Raw genomic sequence first — 24084 nt, 5'->3', positions numbered from 1 at the left:
ATCATGATGATCGCGGTGAACTCTCGGGGGAGATGAAACGGTCGACATTGAATGGCCAGATGTTCCAGGTCCGGGGAGCATGAACTGGAGTGTATCTTTATCTCCTTTGGGCTTACCCAGCCATTGTTGGTAAGGAGACAGACACCCCCGCCGATGCTCTTACCGGAGGCTTCTGTACGGTCCGCTCGGAAGACGGTGAAGGAGTCCGAGGGAGAGACGCTGTGATCCGGAGTCGCTGGTTTCAACCATGTCTCCGTGAAGCACATGATGTTGCAGTCCCTCACCTCTCGCTGGAATCGGACCCTCGCCCGTATATCATCCATCTTGTTCTCCAGCGAGCGTGCATTTGCCAGAAAGATGGATGGGATCGCCGGACGGTAAGCAGATCTTTTTAGCCTTAATCTGATTCCGCTTCTCCTGCCCCTGTGTTTCTTCCTGCGGCCGCCTTTGTCTTTGTCCCGCCTGATCTCCGATGGCCAATCTTGGCATAAAGTGTCTCTAAACTCCTCTCCTCTCCTCAGTTTAGGTCTATAAGTGACTGGCGGTCGTATGACGTCCCCGCCAGTGTATTTTCCATAAAAAAAGTAGTAAAAATAATGACTAAAAGTAAGCACAATCGTTGCTTAGCGAGGACTGTTGTACACAAGCCTGGACTGAAGAACTACCAGATTGGTAGTTACCAGTAGTTACAAGCTATCATACTGGTACAATTATTACCCCTAACCATACCAGAAAAATACGACCAAAATATAGAAAAATCACAAGGTGGAAACAAAAGAACCCAGGTCAGAACATCATTCAAACAACACACTGAGAACATCAGCGAATACTATGACTGATTATTTATACCATAGTACCATTGTGTACGGTCGAGCAAATTCACAAACACATGCACACAGAGATACAGTATACAAATGATTCATTCTTACAGATTAATTCTTACAAAAGAACACCCCTCGAGGATTCTTGTTTACTATTTAAAGAGATCTGGAGTCCATTTAATGCCTACGGATGTTAGGCCCCTTATTTATAGGTACAAGGGCCATGCTTAAAGTAAATTTATTCAACAACAGTAATGAAAGTGTGCTTTTATTATCATCCGAGTGTTTCGTCTACGTGTGTGCATTTAACATGCGAAGGTCACGCACATCATAGGAATAATTTGCCGATTGCACGGTGTATTTGGGACATTTAGGTCAGAAGGAGGTAAAAAGAATAAAAGAGTATACTATACTTAAAAGTCCTATATAGGCCCTCTATATATCGGTGCAGTGGGGGGGTTGTTCAGATGCTGTACGACAAGTAGTGGTCGACCAATATGGGTCTTTCAATAGCTGATGCCAATATTTAGAGAGCTGATATATAATAATTATATATATGATATATAATGGCAATATATATTTTTTTGCATCTGATCAAATACTATGTAATAATAATAACAAATGAGACACAACATGCTGAAGTTGCTGCCAAATTATCCAATGCTATGGACAGAGTAGCGGAGTGGCTCGATCAATCGCGCCTTACGCTGAATACAGACAAGGCAGTGGTTATGTATTTTAGTAAACAAAGTAGGAAACGCACGCACGCACGCACGCACGCACGCACACACACACACACACACACACACACACACACACACACACACACACACACACACACACACACACACACACACACACACACACACACACACACACACACACACACACACACACACACACACACACACACACACACACACACACACACACACACACACACACACACACACACACACACACACACACACACACACACACACACACACACACACACACACACACACACACACACACACACACACACACACACACACACACACACACACACACACACACACACACACACACACACACACACACAGAGGGAGAGAGAAAGGCAAGCACACAAATGCAAGATGTGTCTGCAGTTATTTTTTGGGTGTTTTCTTTTGGAGGCTGATTAGATGCCAATTATCTCAAAATGTCAAATATCAGCCCTGATTAATCAGTCTGTCACTAACGATAACAGACCAGAACAAAATAATATTCTGGATACATTTTTGGTATCATCACATTCCATTCCTGCAGCATTCCTGTAAAATATTAATATAATAATAATAATAATAAACTTTATTTGTATAGCACTTTTCATACAGAAGTTGCAGTTCAAAGTGCTTCACAACAGTAAAAAATACAGGCATAAGCTAGCATAAAAAAGAGAGAGGTAGGTATTACACACACATACACACGCACATGCAGGTACAAATGCAAATAGTCATTTGAACTTTTTTACAAACAACATGTACTCTACTATAGATGTGTCATTCTATAGGCAAACAAACTCTTAAAAAATTTGTTAACTGCAGAACGAGCCTACTTTGATCTGCAGAACTGACCTACATCTTAAAGGGGAACTATTTTACTATTTCTTTCACTATTTGGGCACTTTTACACAATTCCTGTGAGTCTATGGAACACCTCTGTAATATATATATTTTTTTTATTCATTGTTTTGTATTTCTAATCAAGTCCTCAAAAACAGCATTTTTCTACCTCAAGATTTCGAGCTGTTTTGAGCCTGGGCTGCAGGTGCCACCTAAACCACTGCGGAGCGTCCCAACATTAACATGCAGCAGTGACTATCTGACATCACATATAGGCACATTTTCAAACGACTCAGTTCAGTGAGGGTGAATATTGTGAGAGGAGAATTGGAAGAATGCGCCAATATGAGAATTTTGAGACATAGATCATATTAATATAAGTTCACATAGCTAGGAAACAATGCTAAACACTCAAAAAGGCCATTTATAAGATAGTTCCCCTTTAAATTAAACATATCTGCCTAGAACAGCTCGTTTTTAGCACCCACATCTCCACATGTATTGATTCTGTCAATTAATAGCATTCAATATTATTGTCTAACCGCAGTATATTCATTCATTCAATCTTTATTTATAATCAATAAATATGTTAAACTAATTTACAGTGTCGTCGAGATGTTACATTCACAAGTGTCATAGTGTGTTAATAAATACAGAAACACCAGACAATCAGAACAATTAAGAGCACATTTAAAAAAAATAAGAACATTATTATTATTATTATTATTATTATTATTATTATTATTATTATTATTATTATTATTATTATTATTATTATTATTATTATTATTATTATTATTATTATTATTATTATTATTATTATTATTATTATTATTATTATTATTATTATTATTATTATTATTATTATTATTATTATTATTAATTAAAAAGAACAAATAAATAATAAATAAATAAATTTTATTTGGAGGCGCCTTTCAGAACACCCAAGGTCACCTTACAGGGCATAAAAACAAAACAAGACAGTCAAAGTTACAAAGTGCAAACATATAAAATCACAGTTGTTTAAATGAGTATACTAATTAAGGTATATTTTTCATTTTGTTTAATTACATTAACGGGAGAGAGGCTTGGTCACAGGTGACATTCGATTAAATTAGAATTAAAAGTATAGATTCTATGGTATACATAGGAAAGCTTAGGATAAATTGCTCATTCTGGGCAGACCGGAGGTGCAGGAAAGGAACAAGTTGTACGCGAAGGAGGTATCAAATAGGTACCTTGTACGACTCTGTAAGGGAGGGGGGATTAGGGGTTTATTTGTATATATGTATGTTTTATGCTCGGCTCTCAACGGGACCTCAACAGTGGGATGTAAATCCATTGTGAATTCGCACTCCAGAAATATTACCAACAAATACAAATCAATATGTATAGATTATGGCTAGTTTGAATATAATGATCTGGAACACTGGGGGAATAAATAATCAACATAAACGCAAAAGCGTGCTCACATTGATGAAAAACAAACAGGTTGATGTGGCTCTCTTAAGCGAAACGCACATTTTAGTGGGAGACAAAGCTACGTTAGCGGACAACACATACCATAACATTAGTCACTCTTCCTTTGGAACGAGAACCCGTGGAGTTGCTATAGTCGTGAAACGGAAATTGGATATTGAATTGAAGGGAGTATGGTCTGATGCAGATGGTCGGATAACCATAGCTAAGATTATACACAAGAATAGGAAAATAGCGTTGGTAGCGGTATATGCCCCAAATCTATACGAAACTAATTTCTACACTGCACTCACTAGGAAAATGATAGACCTTCCAGAATACTGATTTATAATTGGTGCGGATTTTAATGCCATTTGGGACCCTGGGTTGGATAAATCTTATCCCAACTTTTCCAACAAACAAAAAAAGTAATCTAAAGCGTTAAAGGATTCGTCAAAGAATACAGGTGTAAATGATCTATGGCGATCACTCAACCCCACGACCCGGAAGTACTCTTGTCGATCAGCAAGACATAAAACACTCTCCAGAATAGATTATGTTTTCGCAACCCCGAGACTATTTGATAACTATGAAGTGGAGATGGTACCCAATGCATTATCAGATCACTGTTATTTACTTCTAAAAGGATAATTTGGTGTACTATCATCCCGAGCCCCAAGATGGCGTTTTAACACAACACTGCTGAATAACAAGGAATTCATTACACAACTCAAAGAAGCTCTTTCAGTATTCCTACTAGAGAATGTGAAATCGGTGCCGGACCCTAGAATATTATGGATGTCGGTAAAGGGAATGATCAAGGATTTCACTGATAGCTTTTCATCCAAAATACGCAAGAATCGATGCTCAAAACTGGCGGAACTAGAAACGCTTTACTCTACGTTATTTACTTCTTTACAATACAACGACTCGGTTCGACTGGAATCTCAAGTTAATTTACTAAAAATAGAGATTAACGCCATTTATAAACAACAATCTGAAGTACAAATACGTAGCACAAGACAACAGCATTACTCTCAAGGTTCCAAACCAAGTCACCTACTAGCTACGCGATTAAGAGTTAACGCAAAATTTGCAGATATAACTTCCATTAAAGCACAACAAGGACTTGTAACAGACACCAAAGAAATAAACGCGACATTCAAAGAATTCTACTCCAACTTGTATAAATCAGAAACGACCTTCGATCAAAACAAAATGGACACATATCTTAATCAAATTAACCTCCCAAAACTTTCAGAGGATGATGCTAAACAGTTAGAAACACCAATCACACTAGAGGAACTCAGGAAGGCCATATCCGAAATGCAAAGTGGTAGGGCTCCTGGAAGAGACGGTATCCCACCAGAAATGTACCTCTCATGCTGGGACATAATTGGACCCCTATTACTTAATATGATTTTATACTCAGTCAAGGAGGGGAACTTTCATAAGAACGACAATATTGCACTCATAACAGTCCTCCTTAAAAAAGACAAAGACCCCACCGAGTGCGGTAGTTATAGACCCTTAAGCCTCCTCGGAACCGATATCAAACTGTTCTCTAAGGTATTAGCCATCAGACTTCAAAAGAATATGACGTTTTAGTTCATCCGGATCAAACTGGCTTCATAAGAAACCGCTTCATCACTGACAACATAAGACGATTACTATACGTACTAGATGCCAGCAAGGACGATACCACATCTAAGGCGATGCTGTCCCTGGATGCAATGAAAGCTTTTGATAGGTTGGAATGGTCGTATCTATGGGCAGTATTAGAAAGGATGGGGTTAGGAAATAGATTCATTGATATGATTAAAGTATTATACAAAGACCCATCGGCCATGATTACAACAGGTATAATCACCTCCGAAATCTTTCCGGTATCACGCTCTTCTAGACAGGGTTGCCCTCTTAGTCCCGGACTATTCGATTTATCACTAGAACCTTTAGCACAATATATAAGACAATCCCAACTCATAGAACCAATCGTAATCAAGGGCACACAACACAAAATTCGTTTTATATGCGGACAACGTAATACTGTTCATGCAAAACCCTAACACCGCAATGCCTCATCTTCTCAAGTTGATTGATGACTTTGGCGACCTATCGGGATTTAAGATAAACTGGCCAAAGTCGGCTTTCCTTCCACTGAACGCCCCTGCAAAAAAAGTCTTCCAGAAGAAATACCAATGGTTAAACACTTTAGATGTTTGGGAGTTGAAGTATTCCCTACCATAAGCCAAATGGTGAAACACAATTACATAGAAATCCAAAATAAAATAAAATACGACTTTGACAGGTGGTCAAAACTTAAAAACTCAGTACAGGCACGGGCTTCAATAGTTAAGATGGATGTCTTACCTAGAATCAACTTCATCAGCTCAATGCTACCGTTACCCCCTCCAGATGGTTACTGGAAAAAATTACACTCTTCCGCATACAAATTTATTTGGAATAACAAACCACCACGTATAAAAAGATCCACCGCACAGAGAAACAAAGCCGACGGAGGTATGGCATTTCCAAAATGTTTCCACTATTTTAAGGCATACACTTTAAGACCACTGACAACCTGGTTTGAACCCCAAGCATCAGTATCCTGGAGAAATTTAGAAGTAAATATAGTAGCACCACATAGACTGCAGGACATAGTACACACCAAAGTATCAATTAAGCAATGCAAACTGAAATATGGCCCCATAATTACTCATGCGATCCGGATATGGCGTGAAACACAAAAAGATTATTCTAACCCACATAAATGGCATAATCATACTCCCTTATTCAATAACAATGCACTCCTGATTGGAAAACAACCTATAAGATTCCCTAGATGGGAAAAGCAAGGCATACATACATTAGGAGATGTTTTCAACAAACAGGGTATTTGTAGTTATGATGAAATAGAAACAAAATGTATCTCACCGGTTCCACATATTATTTTTACGCACAATTATTGTTATGTTTGAAGAACGGTGTTCCATTAATGATACCAATTGTACACCACAGATACCACAAATTCTTCTATGAAAGAGAGACATCGAGAGGTTTTGTATCAGATTTTTATCATCAATTACTAACGGCCTCGTATGAAACCTTCCACCTAGACTCTGTCTGGAGGAGGGATATACCAGACCTGGAAAAAGATTTTGATTGGCAAGAAGCCTGGGCAAATGTTCGACTTGCATCAAGGAACCCGGACCATCAACAAATCAATCTTAACTTTATTCATAGGACATACTTGACTCCTATAAGACTGAACAGAATAGGTCTTAAACAAGACTCCAAATGCTCCTTATGTACAAATGGGGACGAGGGGACATTTATGTACTGGGACTGCCCACCAGTTAAGCTATTCTGGAAAGAAGTGACCCAGCAATTATCAAATCTCTTAATTCTGAATATACCTGTACACCCCTCTATATTACTGCTGAATGATGTTTTTGAGTATGCAGTACCTATACAGTTAAAGAGATTGGTTTTATCTGGTATTACAGTGGCTAAAAAACTGATAGCATCACGATGGTTTCAACCGGAAAAAATTCGCCAAAAGGTCTGGATTCTTACATATCTCGATGTGATTTATCTAGAAATATCTACAGCAAGAATTTTGGGTCTCAATGAATCCAAATTGACAATGTGGTTAGAAGTGGTGGAGAGAATAAAAGCTAGCATATAATGGTAGTGTCTGGTTAGGAGCGAATGATAATGGATGGATTATCCATTGGGGGGTCCAGGGTGGGGGGTGCGAGCAAGAGCATAATGTGTGTAGGGGAATAGATAGCAGGTATTAGGGGTATATCTTGTATAAGACATTTATCTAAACGGTGATTTAATTGGATGTGCACTGTTAACAATGCTTGTATATCTAATCGTGTGTTGTCATGTTTGTTTATGTGTTTGTTTAAAAAATAATAAAAAAAAAAAAAAAAAAAAAAAAAAAAAAAAAAATCACAGTTGTTCACATTAGGCTGGTACCGGTATCGAAGTCAACATTTTGGTATCGTGACAACACTAGTAAATACTAAATACACAATACATGAATACACAATACATAAATAAATAAATACATCTTAACAGACTTGGATACGGTTCCTTGTCTCAAGGGTCAATTATCATTAGAGAGATGCAATTATAGCCTTAGACCCGGGGGTAGGTCTAGCTTCCAGGGGCAGGTGATCAGAGGTTGGTTGGTGTGTTTTAAATGTACTAGATGTCTCAGAATAGAGTGCATCATGTTGTTTTACAACCAAATCTACATTTACATTTAGTCATTTAGTTGCAATGCTTTTATCCAAAGTGACTTACAAATTGTGTACAACAAGTCAGCAGGAGGGGTACACCTCTGGCAGCTACGGGTTGTATTGTTCATCAAACAGTGTTACACTTGAGTGCTACACTCTGAGTGCATAGTAGACATATTCGCATAGTAGGTTGTAATATATGGATAGTACAAGATACAAGAGTTTTATTTGTCACGGCATACAGGTATACAGTGAAATGCGGGGGGTCTCGCCCGCAACGATGTGCATAATACAAGTAATAATATAATATAAGAGTCCAACCAATAGAGCGACATAGTGCAATAAACAAGTAAACAAAGTAGGCATATCGGTATCTGTACATGAGCTATTTACAGAGCATGCCACAGGTCCTGTGACAGTGCAGTACACTGTTAGCTACGGATGAGGCATTGGGTCTTTATGTACACTGCTATACAATGCTATATTATACGATCTCAAGCTATACTATTCTTAAAGTGATCTTTCCTTCTGTAAAGTGTCCGTAGTGTGAGCGTGTGCAGCATGAGTGTGTGTGTGCTCATGTTAAAGTGGCTGCTAGTGTGTGAGCGTTTACAGTGTGTGTGTTGTGTGTGTGCTCATGTGTGCTTGTGCATGGAGAGTTCAGTGTTCAAGGCTCTGATGGCCTGTGGGAAGAAGCTGAGCCTAAGTCTCTCTGTCCTCGTTACTGATGCTCGCAGGCGTTTGCCTGACCGCAGCAGCATGAACAGGCTGTTGTTGGGGTGGTGAGGGTCTTTCATTATCCTGCAGGCTCTGGATTTGCACCTCTTGTTGTATAGGACCTGCAGGGTTGGTAGTGCAATACCCGTGGTATGCTCGGCTGAGCGCACCACTCTCTGTAGGGCCTTCTTGTCCTGTGCCGTGCTGTTGCCATACCAGGCAGTGATGTTTCCAGTCAAGATGCTCTCTACAGCTCCGGAGTAGAAGGACTGGAGCATCTTCCCAGATACTCTGAACTTCCTTAACTGTCTCAGGTGGTAGAGGCGCTGCTTCGCCTTTTTTACGACTGAGTCTATGTGTGTTGTCCATGTCAGGTCCTCTGAGATGTGGACCCCCAGGTACTTGAAGCTGCTCACCCTGTCCACGGTAGCCCCGTTTATCCTCAGTGGTGTGTGTGTCTCCTGCTGTCTCCTCCTAAAATCCACGATCAGCTCCTTGGTTTTACCAATGTTCAGGAGCAGGCTGTTGTCCTGGCACCAGCGTTCCAGTACCTCAACCTCCTCCCGGTAGGCTTTCTCGTCGTTGTCCGAGATCAGCCCCACCACCACCGTGTCGTCCGCAAACTTCACTATGGAGTTGGAGCTGAACTTGGCCACACAGTCGTGTGTGTAAAGTGAGTACAGCAGGGGGCTCAGAACACAGCCCTGGGGGGACCCGATGCTCAGGGTGATGGTGTTGGAGGTCTGACCCCCCACCCTGACCGCCTGGGGTCTTTCACTCAGAAAGTCCAGTATCCAGGCTGTCAGAGCGGAGCTCAGACCCAGCTCGATCAGCTTGTCCACCAGTCTGGTGGGGACTATGGTGTTGAACGTTGAGCTGTAGTAAATGAACAACCGTCTCACATAGCCCCCCTTCTGGCGGTCAAGGTGAGAGAGGGTGCTGTGCAGTACTTGGGAGACGGCATCGTCAGTGGACCTGTTTGGCCTGTATGCAAATTGCATAGGGTCCATATCACTGGGGAGGGAGGCACAAATGTGATCCTTGACCAGCCTCTCGAAACATTTCATGGCCACAGAGGTGAGTGCCACCGGTCTGTAGTCATTGAGACATGTTGGGGAGGGTTTCTTCGGTACAGGGATGATGGTAGACATCTTGAAGCAGGCACGGACCACTGACTCCGCCAGGGATTGATTAAATATGGCGGTGAACACAGGGGCTAGCTGGTTGGCACAGGACTTAAGTATGCGTCCTGTTATACCATCTGGGCCAGCAGCTTTTCTGGTGTTCACCTGCATAAATGCTCTTCTCACACTGTGTTCCGTCAATGAGAGAGCGTCCCCGCCCCCCCGCGGTTGCCCCCCCCCCCTCCACAACAGCCGGCGCGCCAGTGACGTCACTAGCCGTTGAGCTAGCGGCGCCACTGTCTACACCAAACCGAGCGTAGAAAGAGTTGAGTTTGTCCGCGAGAGAGGCGTCGTCGCTCCCCATTGAGGGGGCGCTGACTTTGTAGTCAGTTATTGTCCTCAGTCCCCGCCATAAGCCTCTTGTGTCGTTTTGTGCCATTTGTGTCTCCAGTTTATCAGCATATGTCCGTTTTGCAAGTTTTACATCCTTGCGCAGAGTATAGACTGTAGCCTTGTACTCCTCCATGTTTCCCGACTCTCTGCCCAGGTTGTAGGCAGTGGTGCGGGATTTCAGAGCTGCTCTGATAGTACTATCCACCCACGGTTTCTGGTTAGGGAAGACCCGGACCTTTTTATCAGCCAGTGTTGTGATGAAGCAAACAACGCTGTCCGCAAACTCGCTGACGTCACTGGCACTTCCTTGAAACATATTCCAGTCGACATCCTCGAGAGCGTCCTGAAGCATGGCCTCTGATTGGTCGGTAAATTTTTTTGTCTCACGTGACACGACGGCGTCACGTGATCTTTGTTTGTAAGCAGGGACCAACAATATGGCGTCGTGATCCGACGTGCTAGTAGCTCCCGCTAACGGCGGAGCCGGTACAGCCTTGTAGCCGGCTCTGAACGGGGTGTAGCAGTGATCCTCTGGTGGAGCAGGCAATGTGTTGAAAAAAGGAGGGCATCACTTTCTTCAAATTTGCCTGGTTGAAATCACCAGCTACAATCATGGCTGCGTCCGGGTGTTTAATCTGGTGCTTGTTGAGATTCTCCGCCAATTCCGCCAGGGCCCTGGCGGTGTTTGCTTGTGGAGGGATATATACTGCAGTCATGATGACCGCTGTAAACTCACGGGAAGGTGGAAAGGGCGACATAGAATGGAGAGATGTTCCATGAACGGGGAGCATGAACGGGAGAGTACCTTTACCTCCTTGGGGCTAGTCCAGCCATTGTTCGTAAGGAGACAGACCCCCCCGCCGACGCTCTTACCGGAGGCTTCCGTGCGATCCGCTCGGAAGACGGTGAAGGAGTCCGAGGGAGAGACGCTGTGATCCGGAGTCGCTGGTTTCAGCCATGTTTCTGTAAAACATAAGATGTTGCAGTCTCTCACTTCTCGTTGGAATCGAACCCTCGCTCTCAGATCGTCCATCCTCCCCTCCAACGAACGTGCATTCGCCAGAAAGATGGATGGAATTGCCGGGCGGTAAGCAGCTCTTTTTAACCTCAGTCTGATTCCTCCTCTCCTCCCCCTGTGTTTCTTCTTTTTCTTGCCGGCTCCTTTGTCCTTGTTGTCGCGCCTGATCTCCGGTGGCCAATCTAGGCATAAAGTGTCTCTAAACTCCTCCTTGAGTCCGGAGTTTAGGTCAATAAGTGACTGGCGGTCATGTGACGTCCCCGCCAGTGATGTTTTCATAAAGAAAGTAGTAAAAACAAACATAATACTAAAAATGTGCACAATCGTTGCTGAGCTAAACCAACGGTGACTAACCTGGGTCGCGCCATTTTCACTCATAGTAGCATAGTACATAGTAGATACTAGTATAGACATAGTAACATAGTAGATAGTAATATATGCATAATAGTAGCATGGTAGATAGGTAGTAGTATAGGCATAGTAGCATTAGTACATAGCAGGCATATAGGCATATTATATATATATACATATATAGCTAACATATAGGCATATTAGCATGGTAGGTAGTAGTATTGGTATACTAGCATAGTACAATATATAGTAGAGAGTAGTATAGACATATTACATTATATTTTGTCATTTAGCTGACGCTTTTATCCAAAGCCACTTACAAGTTCTGTACGACAAGTCGTCAGGAAGGGCACAACTCTATCAGCTGAGTAACAATGTTCATCAAAGCATGGTAGGTAGTAGTATATATATAGTAGCATAATACATACTAGATAGTATATATTTTTTATTTGATTCAGATATTGATTGAAGAAGTGTCCTGACTAGTGGTTTCAGTTGTCCTGACTGTGGTGGTTTCAGCTGTCCTGACTGTGGTTGTTTCAGCTGTCCTGACTGTGGTGGTTTCAGTTGTCCTGACTGTGGTTGTTTCAGCTGTCCTGACTGTGATGGTTTCAGCTGTCCTGACTATGGTGGTTTCAGCTGTCCTGACTGTGGTGGTTTCAGCTGTCCTGACTGTGGTGGTTTCAGCTGTCCTGACTGTGGTGGTTTCAGCTGTCCTGACTGTGGTGGTTTCAGCTGTCCTGACTGTGGTGGTTTCAGTTGTCCTGACTGTGGTGGTTTCAGCTGTCCTGACTGTGGTGGTTTCAGCTGTCCTGACTGGTGGTTTCAGTTGTCCTGACTGTGATGGTTTCAGCTGTCCTGACCGGTGGTTTCAGCTGTCCTGACTGTGGTGGTTTCAGTTGTCCTGACTGTGGTGGTTTCAGTTGTCCTGACTGTGGTGGTTTCAGCTGTCCTGACTGTGGTGGTTTCAGCTGTCCTGACTGTGGTGGTTTCAGCTGTCCTGACTGTGGTGGTTTCAGTTGTCCTGACTGTGATGGTTTCAGCTGTCCTGACTGTGGTGGTTCCGTTTCAGCTGTCCTGACTGTGGTGGTTTTAGCTGTCGATCCTGACTGGGGAAGGTTGTTCACCACCGTGGAGCCAGAACAGAGAATAGCTTGCTTAAATTGTATGACCCCCCAGGAGCCTGAATGCAGATTAAATCTAGTTTAGGTAATAAGATATTTTCTTGGATGAAGTCACAATAATAAATTGTGATTGGCAGGCATTACCGGTCCTCTCACTTGCACAAAAAGATGCAAACATTGCTGATTGGAGGTATTCCAGAGAGTCTATCAGTTGAAGTGCTGTGAACGCAAGTCATTGGAAGGATTTAAAATAAAAATCCCCAGTTTGGGGAGGAGTGCCAATCAGGACTGAGTTCAATCGGATGCAAAGAACTGGAAAAAACTGAGAAAAGTATTGGCTGTAGTCTAAAAGACGGAAATGCCATATGAATTTCATTTCAATGTGGGAAAAACTTGGAATGAATTTTTGGAACCACATGTACCTACATGATTTCACACATGTTATTTTCTGGGACATTTCGATTTATTTATTTTTAATTCATGTGCCTTTTTTTGTAAAGAGAAACTACTTCAAATCCCAAAACAAGTCTGGCACCCAGAGATGGTGTAACGGTTAAAGGAACAGGCCAACATTATGGGAAATGTGCTTACCGTCTTCTCCAGAGTCAGACAAGAAGATAGATGCCATTTTCCTCTCTGTACATTCAGTAGAAAGCTATCCAGCTGCAAGCTACTATATGAATGGAAGTGAATGTGGACCACTAGCCTAGCTTAAAACTCCGGGAGAGGTGTTTCATATCCGCTTACATTAATTTGTGCTTCTCTCCTGTGTCTTCCCCACTCTGTCTCCCTCTCAGCCTTCCTACTGTCTCAATAAAGAACCTCCTCTCCTGTGTCTCCCCCACTCTGTCTCCCTCTCAGCTTTCCTACTGTGTCGATATAGAACCTCCTCTCCTGTGTCTCCCCCACTCTGTCTCCCTCTCAGCTTTCCTACTGTGTCGATATAGAACCTCATCTCCTGTGTCTCCCCCACTCTGTCTCCCTCTCAGCCTTACTGTCTCAAGAAAAGAAAACACTAAGTCACTCATGCGCTATATACTGTACTGGAGAGATTCATATTTTTTTATAAACAGTAAATAGGTATAAGCTAACAGCCCTGTCACATGCAGCAGCAGCACGAGCAAAGCACTGCCAAGCGAACAGAGGCCCTAGCCCCCCATATGGCAGCTCCATGGGCTGGGCTGATGGCCCTAGCTATTTGAATTTCAAATGGAACCAAATCCTAAGGGAGAAGCTCAGCTTTGGGGGTACAGGGCCAGCTTGAAATGAGATGCTGAGTGTGTTGGACGATGGGAGAGGTGAGGATGGAAAGGGAGAGAGAGAGAGAGAGAGAGAGAGAGAGAGAGAGAGAGAGAGAGAGAGAGAGAGAGAGAGAGAGAGAGAGAGAGAGAGAGAGAGAGAGAGAGAGAGAGAGAGAGAGAGCGAGAGCGAGAGAGAGAGAAGCAGAACACAAAGCTGCAGTAGCCTAATGCAGTGGATGGATGTTTTAAGGTTCTCCCAAAACAAAACACAAACACATACATCATAAGTGATTAAGGTGTAAACACAGGTTACACATTTTGTAATCTTTTGTAAAAAAAAAGAGAGAGAGAGAGAAACGTATGACATGCAACTAGGTCAAGGGTCGGATTCAAACACACGATGTTACAATTATATGGTATTGCTAGATGAACCAACCCTAAATTATAAAATTCATGAAATGATTCCGGCCAAAGGTTGAGTGACAGAAAGGTAGTGTTAAGTGGTTTTCTTACCCCCGAGGCCAGGCCGCAGGCGATTATCATAGCCATCCAGTAGTCTGTCCAAGATCCGAGTGAAGAGGGTTATGTTGGTTTTGAAGGCATCGGTTGTGGAATCAGCATTCACTGACCTGGTCAACAACATAATCAGGATTAGTCCTACTGCATGGCCACCTAAAGCTAACCTAGTCAACAACATAGTCAGGATTAGTCCTACTGCATGGCCACCTAAAGCTAACCTAGTCAACAACATAGTCAGGATTAGTCCTACTGCATGGCCACCTAAAGCTGGAGACTAACTAGATCACACTGATTTGACCAACATTGGTTAGCTTTCGGGGTTTTGAAAGCTTTTGATTTTAACTTTTGATTTGGATAAGTTTGTCCCGGCCTAAACAGATTATTGAGACTGACCCCAAAACGACACCATCCGCCAGTGAAATGGAAGCGAGCTGCAACTGCAGCTGAGCTGCTGCCATGTTAATCATTTACAGGCACGTGCACACATAGAGCCCAAGGGGTGCTCGAGCACCTGCCCTTTTGAGCCTCATAAAAATATATAATATATATATATTTATAAATATAATAATATTATAATCATTTTAATTTTTTTTACCATTGCGCATATAGATTGCCCTTCCAACTGAAAAATGTTAGGATATAATCAAAATATTAGGTAAAGAGAGAGAGATGCCCCGTATTCCATTGCAGTTTGCACGGCCTCCTCAGCGTGCCTCTCCATGGACCTATATATTTTATGCATAGCGTGGGTGGTGATGATGATGATGATGATAGAAACCGCTGTGGCCCGGGGCGCCCAAGTGGCAAACCATGTAACGCGCTGCGTCGCGAAGCGGCCGACCCGGGTTCGATTCCCGGACCCGGCATCCTTTGCTGAATGTCTCCCCCCCGCTCTGTCTCCCATTCTTCCTCTCTCTCTCTCTCTACCTGACTGCCCGGTAGTAAAAACAATAAAAATCTACAAAAACATAATAATAAAAAAAAAGAAACCGCTGTGGCCCATATAGTCGAATGCTGGTATTACACTCCCTGAGGGACACGAAGAAGTCAAGTCCGATGGGATTTGGGAATCTCAAATACAAATCGGGATTGGAATAAAAAAGGCATTTATATTAAACAATACAAAATATACAGCACTTCTTGGGGTCTGTAGGGTAAGCACTTATTCCCTCCCCCCTGAACATTTATGGAGATGTATGGGCCTTTTAAGTCAGTGATAAAAGTGTCTTTCAAGGATAAGTGAGCTCCTGCACTGATTATATAGTTCAATATTCAATATTTGATCACCAAAACCCCCCAAAAAGCATAAAAAGGCCCCCCCGCCCAAAAAGGGCCCCCAAAAATCTGGCTTGCGCGCTTTGCACGCTGGGTTTGAAGACACACAGGTATAGTGCCATTTTCAGGCTTTGAGCACCTGCCCCTCGAAAGTCCTGTGCACGTCCCTGTTAATCAATAGAACATGCAGTGCACTCTGTTACTCTCAGCATTCCAGAAGCAGCGCTACACACCCAAGTACGCTCCGGCCTTACTCCAGTACGCTCCGACCTTATTTCATTATGCTCCAAGCTTACTCCAGTACGCTTCGACCTTACTTCAGTAAGCTTCGACCTTTCAGTACGCTGACCTTATTTCATTACACTCTGACCTTATTTCAGTACGCTCCAACCTAATATATTTGGTTGCAGTGCACATGTTGCCTTGCAAACTACAGGGTACAGATGACAGCAGGGAGCAGGATAGCTCTATTGTACAGGAAAAGCTAAATGAAAACGAATGCTCTCTCATTTCATCCATTTTAGATGATGACAGATAAGACTGTTGCCACTGCTGTAGCTCTCAGGCAACAGCCAGCTCCACTCGCCCCCGCTCCCCGTCCCGCTCCCACCCTTTCACACTCGGTGTACAGGGAGGCAGAGACCCAAGATAGGGTTAAGTGTCACCGTGCAGTCAGTCACAAAATCTGTGGTGAAAGGATTGCACCCTTTCTCAACAGCAGAAGAACCAGAATTAGGTTACATGCTTTCCTAGAGGTTAGTTATATGTGTCAGTACATCATAACCCAGACATATAGATTATATATAGCCTATTGAGATGAGGTGAGGGCTAAAATAACATCATCATTGTCAAGTTGCATTGACATTCTATTCTAATCATCTTAGTATTTAATTCACATAATCTGTAGGGAGATGACCAAGACAGTAACCCTAAAGTATCAAGAGAGATTCTAACCAACCAGCCTCACCTGATCCCTGTACTGGATGAGTTGGAGAAATACAGAAAAGTGTCCAGAGCAGTCAAGTAAGTCAGATAAAAAAAACTGTTGCGTTGACACTGAAAATCTGCATAGGCCTACTTGTTTTTCACACAGAATAAGTGGTCAGGAATCAATAAAGAATCAGACCAATAGGCAGAATGAATAATGGCATTGGTATCAATAAAACCTTATAAATTCCTGTCTCTAGTGACAGTTAGTCCTGATGTTCTTGTAATGTGCAAGTGTTTAAGACTCAATCTGTTGGCCCCATCAAATGCAGCTGCTAGATGGCCATTTATTTAAAACGTGCTTGATTTTTACTTGTATCTGAACATCTCCTGTGTTTCCAATATTCCTTCATTTTACCATACTAGTGCAGTGCCTGTTGAAAACATGGCCGCTTGGAGTGTGTGCTCGTTGGGAACTGGGCGACTGGTTTGCTACCAGAAGTGCTGCTTGCAGTGTCGCATTCAAACTAAATTAAAAATGGCGGAAATTATATAGACGCAAATGGGCATGGCTTACATGAATAGATTTGTCTGGATCCACAGAATCCAGGCAGAAATAGAGAAATTAGTTTCTGAGAGTTACAGTTAAAAAGTTAAAACTTATAGTGTGTTGTTATAGCTCCACCATTAGGCCAAATGGCATGAAATTCGACACTGCACTCCCTTCGGACCTCAGCAAAATAATCGCTGAGCGTGAGGTCAATTGGATGAGCAGTTTTCAAGATATGCAAGCCACAGATACAGTATGCAGGCCACAGACAGAGATGCAGAGAATCCTTCCTTCATAGTTAAGTTAGATAGGGCAGTGCCCGTTCAAATGTGGCCGTTCAGAGCACCTGTCCATGCAAAACACATGTCTGTCGGGAACTGGCCTATTGCTTGGTCCCTGGAAGTGCTGCATGCACAGCTCTTTGTCCCCTGTTCCCACCCCCTTAGACAAAACAAAATTTTTCCTTAAGTTACGTGCCAAAATGTTGTTGTTATAGTGCCACCATCTGGCGAAATGTCACCACACTCCCTTGGGTCTGCAGCAATACACCCGCCAAGTGTGAAGTCGATCAGATGAATGGTTCCCGCCATGTGTGACGTTTGTAATAGCACCACCATCTGACCAAATGTCCCCCCGGCTGCTCACTCTGGTCCACCGCAATCTGTGACGTCAGATTGTGGGGGGGGGAGTTAAAGGCAAGGGAGAACAGGTGGGTTTTGAGGCGAGCTTTGAAGGTGGAGAGTGTAGGGGAGTCTCTGATGGACTGAGGGAGGGAGTTCCAGAGTCGGGGTGCAGTGCGGGAGAAGGCCCGATCTCCAAAGTTTTTGAGTTTGGATGTCGGGACAGTGAGGGAGTGGAGGAGGACCGGAGGGAACGGGTGGGGCGGTAGGGAAGAAGGAGATCAGTCAGGTAGGGGGGGGGCCAGGCTGTGGAGGGCTACCCAACGCCCTACCCAAAGCTGTAAAGGAATGTGAATCACTACCCACTTTCAAAACCACTCTCAAAGAACACCTACGGGAGACTGCAATTCGAAACTGGCCCCTGTAAATGTAATAACCCAACCCCCTCCAATGTACAGTAAATTACCTAACCCAAGAATACACAAGACCTCCTCTTGGAACCAAGTATGGTTTCGTCAATATTCCAATGTACAGTATGGTTTCGTCAATATTCCAATGTACAGTTTTGCGCAACCCACCCACCCAACCACCTCCAATGTACAGTTTCTACGTCAAATGTATACTCTTTTTGTATCACAAACAGTACTGTATTTGCAAATCTGATGTCATAAATGTATAGATGTAGCAGTATACTGTCTATCTGTATGTCGTGTAGCCTATGTCATGAATTGAATATGGGGGACCCTGATGTAAACAAGACGAAAGTCTTTCTCTGGTCTGCATCCCCTTAACAACTGTGTGTATTGAGCTGTACTATACTGTACCCATTCTGCAATCTGTTAATAAAGTTTTCAATCAATCAATCAATCAATCAGTCCCCGCGCACATTTTAACCATGTAATACAGATTAATTTGTAACTTGGTATGATATTATGGTGCTGTTTTCTTTACAGTCCTAATTTATGGAGAGAAAATAAGATAAATTATTGATGAGCAGATTCCTGCGCACACGCACACACACGCGCGCGCGCCACTTCTACTATACACAGTTGACCCAGTTGCGCGCCATCTGATCTCGGAGCCGAAATACAATTGAATGTAATCAGAGTTGAATATTCTTGCTAATCGAATTCAGCGAGAGTGGTGGATTATTGGCCTGTTATTCCACCGGGAACTTCTGACTGTCCGTGGATTTTGAGGGATATCCTTAGCACGTCATAGGTCTTGTACTTAGAGTAACTCGATTTACCAAACTAAGACATTCCTGTTTTTTTTTTTTTTTTTTTTTTTGAATTCTTACTAACATAATGATATGACTCAGCATACATCTTCATGTGATTTCACTCTAATCAACCACATATCTGAACCTAAACTCAACGGAAACTACTGTCACCGATAAAAGAAATCAAAATGTATTTCGCCCACGTTGCATCTGGAGAAGTGCTTAGAAGCCCAATGTGACTGAAGTGACTTCTGAAAGCCTTTTCAGTGAAAGGTGACAATTAAATTAAGTCAGTGATCTAAATCTATATATATATTCCTTTGAGAGGCATTCCTCATTCAAACGACTTACCTCGTCTGCCAGAGAACTGTCAGTTCAAGACAGATCAGCAGCAAAGAGCCGCGCGCCCTGTTCCTCATAGCTGCACCTGCACACAAGGATAGGCGGCAATTAATACATAATTATTAGCCTCTTGCGATTTGTATGTGAAGCTACACACAAACTATCCATTTCAAAACAGTTTATGTGGATTCACTTCTGTATGCGTAAATACTGTATAAGTCAGACTAATTAGTATCACTGACGTGCTTCCCATTGAGAGAGAATTTCAATTACGAACAATATTTGCTCAATTCATTCGTTTGTGATAATTGAATTCCCTGTGAACGGTAATTAAGAGGAACATCTTCTAATTACTCAATAATAATACCCGTCATAGACGTGACATGGAGTATGTGGATTGACCCCCGTCCCCCACGCTCTCTACATTTATTTCCAAAAATAAATAATTAATAAAACTACCATTATTGTAAAAAAAAGAAAACTTAAAAAAAACAGACAAACCTGAAGTGCACAAAGTACTTGCAAGTGTTTTTCAGCTCGAATTGTCGAATATCACAAAGTTCAGTGGAATTCAACGTTCTTTCCTTTTGAATAGATTGGCTGAGCTCAAATAAGAACAAAGCTACAACCGTAAAATAATTAGTACGCCAATTGCAATATATCCGAAATGCAAGTCTTCATAGTGGATTTTTATTTAATAATGCAAATTAAGGAAAATAAATTAAAATAAAATAAACAGTTGCGGGTAATTCTTGGTTTCCACTACACTGTTAAGCATCCCTCCATCTGGTCCCAGCGCGAGGTGAATCGTGATAAGGAGGGACATCTCAGTCTCCCTCATCTCAACACAAAAACTACAAAGGCTGAAGAGGAGTCACACTGGGTCCTAAAGACAGTTTAGTATTCATTGAGAGGTCAGGTTTCTTCTACAGCTACACTTTGAGTATACCTGTAAAAATGTCACTGCACAATATTTCCATCTAATAATTATCCAGGTTAAACCTGTTGACATTGATATAGTCAGTATATTTATGTATGCGTATTATAGCTTTATTGGGTTATTGTCAATATTGTAACGTTGCTTGTGCATGTGCCTGTGCATGTGCGTGTGTGTGTTTGTTTGTTTGTTTGTTTGTTTGTTTGTTTGTGAGAGAGAGAGAAAGAGATGGAAAGAGAGAGAGAAAGAAAGAGATGGAAAGAGAGAGAGGGAAAGAGAGAGGGAAAGAGAGAGATTGAAAGAGAGAGATTGAAATATATGGAAAGAGAGAGATGGAAATAGAGAGATGGAATGAGAGAGAGAGAAAAAGATAGATGAACATTTAACTAAAAAGAGAATGGATGGCTGATTGAAACTGAACTGCCTCTGAACTGAATAGTTGAAAATGTGTCACAGGTCGAGTAAATTGAACTTGGACCAGGTTATTAGTTTCCCACACAGTAATACAACAGGACGACAGATGAAGACGTAACAGAGGTAAATATATTTGGAAATTTGATGTTACACAAATTGGAAGAAGGGGGGTTTGGGGTTGGAAAGTCTGCTTACTGACAGACTGAAGTGGCATAGGGACACCTCACATGGCAGCAGCAGCCTATCAGACATTTGGGGCAGTACCTGGTCCCTGACCTACCGACACTGAGCGAGAGGTGATGGAGGCGCCAACATGGCGGTACGTACGCACAGTTTCCTCGCTAAATGGCGGAATGTATACACACAAGTTATAACTGCCAAATCGGCCAAACATAAATAAGTACGGGTGCAACACACCATCTGCACAAGTGGATTCTATTGGAAATATATTCAAATCACAAATCTGAGGCCTCTCTCTCTCTTTCTGATTTCTAGTGTTAGGAGTGGTGATACATATTAACAACTATTGACCTGCTCCTCCTGGGACAACAATGTGCCTTTAAAATTACTTTTAAATCCTTATTAAGACTAGGGAGCTGTTCTTTCAGCACCACATAATACTGTATGAATCGAAGGTTGTTGTTTTAGTTGTATTGTCTTCTTTTCACAGGACAAGCCCATGCACTGGGCAGCATGCAATGTACACCTATAAAATATGTGCTCAATATTGTATTATGTATTATAATTATTATGTATTGATTATGTAGTATTATTGCATTATCATTTGTAGATTTGAACTTTCATGCAGGGGAAGTTGAGAGAATTTCCCACACGCTGAGGTAAATAGTAAATGGTGTGCATTCATATGCTTTTATCCAAAGTGCTTTACAATTTATGCCTCACTTCACGCACCGGCGGAGGCAACAATGCAAGGTGCCAACCTGCTCATTGGGAGCAGTTAGGGGTTTAGTGTCCTGCTCAAGGACACTTTGACACACTTCGAGACAGAATCGAACGGGGAACCATCCGATTACTGGAGGACTGCTCTATCTCCTGAGCCACTGTCCCCCTGGTCGTCACGGTACCTCATTCACCAGCAAGCAACCCACTTCAACGTCACACACACACCTTCCTGGTACAAGCACAGTCTCCTACAGTACTCCACTGATCAACTCAGCTGAATAGGAGATTAAAGGACTTGCTCAAAGGCACCTCGACAGTATATGCGTTTGTTTCTCAGTCACTGTGGATTCTAACTGGTGACATTTCAGGCCTGGAGAAATGTTTAAATATTTAATAAGCAAGAAAAATACAAAATAAATACAAACATTCTTGCATGTGAAACAAGTGCAAATTCAAGTGCAAAAATAGCTGCAACCTTTTTGCACAGCCATTATCACACCCCCTTTTAGCCAATTGGCCCGACACCCCTTTGACCTCCAAGGCAGATTCCAGCCTCCTAAAGCAAAAAGAGTGGGGAAATGTTTGTGGACCAACCGACCGACCGACCAACTGACACAGTGACCTATAGAGCTGCTGGTTGCAGCTAATAATTATGTTTAGAGGAGGAAAGTAGCTAATTAGAATTACTCAAGTTATTTCAGGTGTTCATGTAAAGGGTGATGTTTTGGTGTAGGATCAATGAGCAGGACAACAGGGGCAGGACTCAGGTGCCAGAGAGAAACCAACACTGGTTTGTTTAATGACAGGATGCAGGCTTGATACAGGATACACAGGAGACGGAACGGGAACAAAAGTAGATGAAAAAGGCAGAACAAAATGGGACCAAAACTACTACTACTACATTTACATTTAGTCATTTAGCTGACGCTTTTATCCAAAGCGACAAGTTCTGTACGACAAGTCAGCAAGAAGGGTACAACTCTTTCAGCTGAGTAACAATATTCATCAAACAGTGTTGAAATTTGGGTGCTGCAGTGTTGAGTGCATAGTAGTAGTGACATATTAGTATAGTAGGTAGTAATATAGAGTAGACAAGGAAGATTAATTAGTAGGGATGTCCGATATTAACGGCATTAAAATGTGATATCGGAATATATATATATATATATATATATATATATATATATAGGTATCGGTTTTCATTTTATCTTTTTTTTACATTTCTATAACTTTTATTTACCCAGGCAAGCAAGTAAGAACAAATTCTGATTTTATTTATTGTCAAAAGTATGCATAATGTTGTGTTAATTTCACAACAAGAGATATGTAATGTTAATTACCTGAAATTATTCCGTTTTTTGGGGGGGAAACCCTGCATATATCGGTTGATATCGGTATCGGAAATTAAGAGTTGGACAATATCGGTATATCGGTATCGGTAAAAAAGCCAATATCGAGCATCCCTATTAATTAGTGGAAGAGTGCATGATAGTAGAAGACAGTAAGAAGGTTAGTATTTTTTTTTCTTCCTTTCATTTCATAATTTGGTTGAAGAAGTGTGTTTTTAGTCAGCGGTGACTACTCGACTACTACTACTACTACTAGCAGAGTAGCAGCATAATGAAATAGAAACAGAACTAGAGCAGTAGCAGGGACACAGAGGAAACATGAATCAAACAGAACAGGTCAGGTAGAGGTGGTGGCCGAGAGGAGGGCGAGGATACACTATACTGGAAAACCCCTCCCACCCCCTCTATGAGGAGCTAGACAAGATGAGGAGCGCATTCAGCCATACTGTATCCGTATCCCCCGACGACACACCAAAAACTGCCATAGCTAGTCCTGTGTGCCAGTAGCCCAGTAGCCATCAGGTTCCACAACCGTGGGCACGGACTGCTGTCATTTGCTGGAGAGCTAACGGCTGGTGAACTTGCAAATAGGACTATCTGACTCTAAACACTGCATGGACTCTGGTGCAGTGTGTTACTACGGTTTGGACCATGTGTACTACAGTATCATCACTGTCTATTACTACTGTCTGATTAAATCCTGCCACCCACTACTGTTATCACTAGTATCACTATCACCATTATTACTTTATCGTTGTTCTATGTTCTATTATTAGTATGACCTATTCTATCTGTACCCTCCCATGCTGCTATGACAACTGAATTTCCCATACACCCGACTCGACTTGACTTGACTTAACAAAACCAGACAATCAAACACTGACTAACTAAGGAGGCTGACATAAATACATAAGGGAGTGATTACAGATAGACAACAGCT

At 42.2% G+C, this 24084-nt stretch overlaps 1 protein-coding gene across 1 annotated transcript in view; it reads right to left on the bottom strand.

Moving 5' to 3' along the window:
* Positions 1-24084, bottom strand: part of gabra2b (gamma-aminobutyric acid type A receptor subunit alpha2b) — a gene marked incomplete at both ends in the record, with an annotated part of 135573 nt that overhangs the window by 91764 nt on the left and 19725 nt on the right. Inside the window, 2 exons of the mRNA XM_084332065.1 lie at positions 14600-14715; positions 19551-19626. Of these exons, the coding sequence (XP_084188191.1) occupies positions 14600-14715; positions 19551-19626 (192 nt within the window). The remainder of the gene's footprint in view (positions 1-14599; positions 14716-19550; positions 19627-24084) is intronic.

This window comes from Notolepis coatsorum, assembly GCF_963971535.1.
Source record: "Notolepis coatsorum genome assembly, chromosome: 16".
Lineage (NCBI taxonomy): Eukaryota > Metazoa > Chordata > Actinopteri > Aulopiformes > Paralepididae > Notolepis > Notolepis coatsorum.
Note: the sequence above shows the minus strand (reverse complement) of the source record. Positions and strands in the feature narration are given on the sequence as shown.